General features: G+C 42.1%; 1 protein-coding gene across 1 annotated transcript; it reads left to right on the top strand.

Annotated features, from left to right (window-relative positions):
- Positions 1–999: 999 nt before the first annotated feature.
- LOC100240813 (uncharacterized) lies at positions 1,000–2,336 on the top strand. Its single transcript, XM_002274941.4, has one exon. The coding sequence runs from the start codon at positions 1,216–1,218 to the stop codon at positions 2,038–2,040; it is 825 nt and encodes a 274-aa protein (XP_002274977.1). The 5' UTR covers positions 1,000–1,215; the 3' UTR covers positions 2,041–2,336.
- Positions 2,337–2,675: the final 339 nt, after the last annotated feature.

Here is a 2,675-nt window from a genome sequence, read left to right as displayed (position 1 = left end):
CTTGTGTCATGTTTATGCTCATAGCCTTGTGTCTATTCTCCTATGCCTTGTCCAAGTGGTTGCACGTTTTAGTATGTGCAAGCCTTATAAATGTTGTTAGACACTTGTTTGTGAAGAGGTTTGGTATGTCTTAGGTGTGCCCATGCCATGCCTTAACCTACCCCTTTGGTTGCCCCAAGTATGATTGTCACCTCTTTTTTAAAGAGCATTTTAATTCATTTTCAATTTTTAAAAAGGAGTTATCAAGAATCCTTTCAAGGTGCAATGAATTTTATCTGATTATAGAACTATTTCTTTAAAAAAAAAAAAAAAAAAGACAACAAAAACCCATCATTTAAAAAATTCTTTACCTTCCAACAATATAAGGGCTCATCAAAGTACCAACACCTAACATTTGCCATGTCAAGCCCACATGAGTGTGTTATCATATGCTGTCATTGTTGCACATCCAGCCTACAACATGTGTTGGCAATGTTGTGTTCTTGCAGTAGTGCGGCTTATGGCGCACAGCCCTGTCACACCCATACTACTCAACCCCTGGTCTAATGCCTTATGACTTACCACAACCAAGTTTCCATTTTGGGAGTCCCAACTTTTGCCTTGAGTTTTCTTAGGAACAACACCTTGCTTGAGTTTGGGCATGCGACAATTCACAAACCTTGGGCTGTGTGGTGCAAGGTACCATCACACATGCTCATGTCGCACCCTTCAATGGATAAAGTGCTAAATACTACTAGAGATGAAATGATGACATAAAATGGACAAAATTTTGTAAAGTTTAAAGAGCAACCGGGAAAGTTTGGATGTGGATGGACTGGAGCTTCTGGCAAGCATGGAGTGTGGATCATTAGGTGACCAGCAACTTGTAAAGCAAAATCTCATTCTTATACGGTTTTATATCTATCTTTGCACACTCGTTAGTCATACCGTGGCAGCTTCAAAAATAAAATGTACAATTAAAACCGTTGCAATAATTTCAACATTGCCCAATTAATTATTATCCGCAAATACGTCCTGAGGAGCTTAAACAGGGCCCATCCCGCGTTTCGTACAGGCAGCTAAGCCCAGGTCTAACCAGGCCCACAACTAAAACCCAGTAGCCAAGCCAAGGTTCAGTTCAGAAAACGGCGTCGTTTGGAGCATGACCACAATATCTAACCAACATCCTCTCGTCCTCCATGAATTTCCCCTGCAACCCTACACGCACGAAAGAAAATGTCCATAATGTCCCTTTCCATTCCAATACCTCTTCGAAACCTCTCCTTCTCCAGGGTTTTAACCGGACCAGACAACGCCTTCCTTGAAACAAAACTGTCTCAGCTCTCGCTCGGCACTGCACAATTTCCAGCCAAAACGACGTTGATTCGCATGGGTGGGGGTCCGAGAACCTACCCTGGAGGAGTATCGAAATGGCAATGGAAGCGCATGCAAGCAAAAAAGGCCAAACAACTACTCAAGGCTCGGCTGTGCCGCGAGCGCCAGATGTACGAGATGAGGAAGAGAGCGGAGCTGAAAGCGGCAGTGTCAGAGCTGGAGAGGCCCTGGGAGGTTGTGGAGAGAGCACCCACGTTGTTATCGGTGAGTGCCGACGAGCAATTGAAGGTATTGGCTGACCGCTTTCAGAGACCTGATGGGTTCGATTTGTGGTCCGAAAAGGACGGACCCCAATTGTTCGATAAGGCGGATGGGGTGCCATCAGCGAGGTTTTTTCCCAAAGGGGTTGTGCACAGCATCAAGCCGTACGAAGCTAGGGAAATGGCAAAGGAAAGGGATGGGTTCAGAAAACAAGTTGATTTGAAGAATTCGATGGATGAGGAAGGGAATTCGTATAGCGGAAAAGGCGGGAATGGTACTTACGGGAAATCTAGGAAGCGGAGGACTAGGAAGAGAATTGGGTCTACTGCCAATTCTTCCAATTTTGATTTTGATGGCGGCCAGGGGCCCACTATTGCTCAGAGATTGGAATATTCAGATTCTGAATTTTATGATATGAGTTTGCAGCAGGATGGGAGTTATGGATTTGAAGCCAAGTCCTCGTAATGTTACTTGAAATTCGGGGCTAAAGATGTAACTGGAGTCGATTCATTCTAGTCTTGGTGGCAATTGAAAAGAATGGGATGTGGAATGGCAGAAGCTTTTTAATGAAACTTCGTTGTGGTAATAACCATTACTCTCCCAGTGTGCATTTGTGGGTATATATTCATATCATATGTTTCAAACTTCTTGCAAGTAAATTGTATGTAGAGTCCTGACTCGTAATGTGCTGAAGTTGTCGTATAGAAATTCAAATATTAGCAGAAAGATTAGTCTGCTGTGGGCTTTGAGCTTTGCCAAAACACCTGAAAACATAAATTATGCATATATTTATTCTATTGGGTTATGTTTGGTTCTTGGAAAATGCTAGGGAAAGGAAAAAAATATTAAGAAAAATCATTTTCAGTTTGGATGATATGAAAAATATGATGAAAAAAAAGGGAAAGAAAATGCTAAAGATAATATTAAAATATTTTCCACACCACTTTACTTCAAAATTAGTGAGGAAAATACGAGAGGACGGGAGGAAAGCTTGAGGAAAAATTTATCCAGCTCAATCCTTTTCTTCATCTAAGAGTCCTGTTTATCAACACTCCTCTTCTCTACTTCTATCTATAGCTTCCCACCACCATCAACCCTTT

The sequence above is a fragment of the Vitis vinifera genome, chromosome 8 (assembly GCF_030704535.1).
Source record: "Vitis vinifera cultivar Pinot Noir 40024 chromosome 8, ASM3070453v1".
In the NCBI taxonomy this organism is placed as follows: Eukaryota; Viridiplantae; Streptophyta; class Magnoliopsida; order Vitales; family Vitaceae; genus Vitis; species Vitis vinifera.
This window is presented reverse-complemented; position numbering and strand designations above follow the sequence as displayed.

Coding starts and splice junctions, on each gene's coding strand:
- LOC100240813 (XM_002274941.4), top strand. CDS start 1,216: ATGTCCATAATGTCCCTTTCCATTCCAATACCTCTTCGAAACCTCTCC.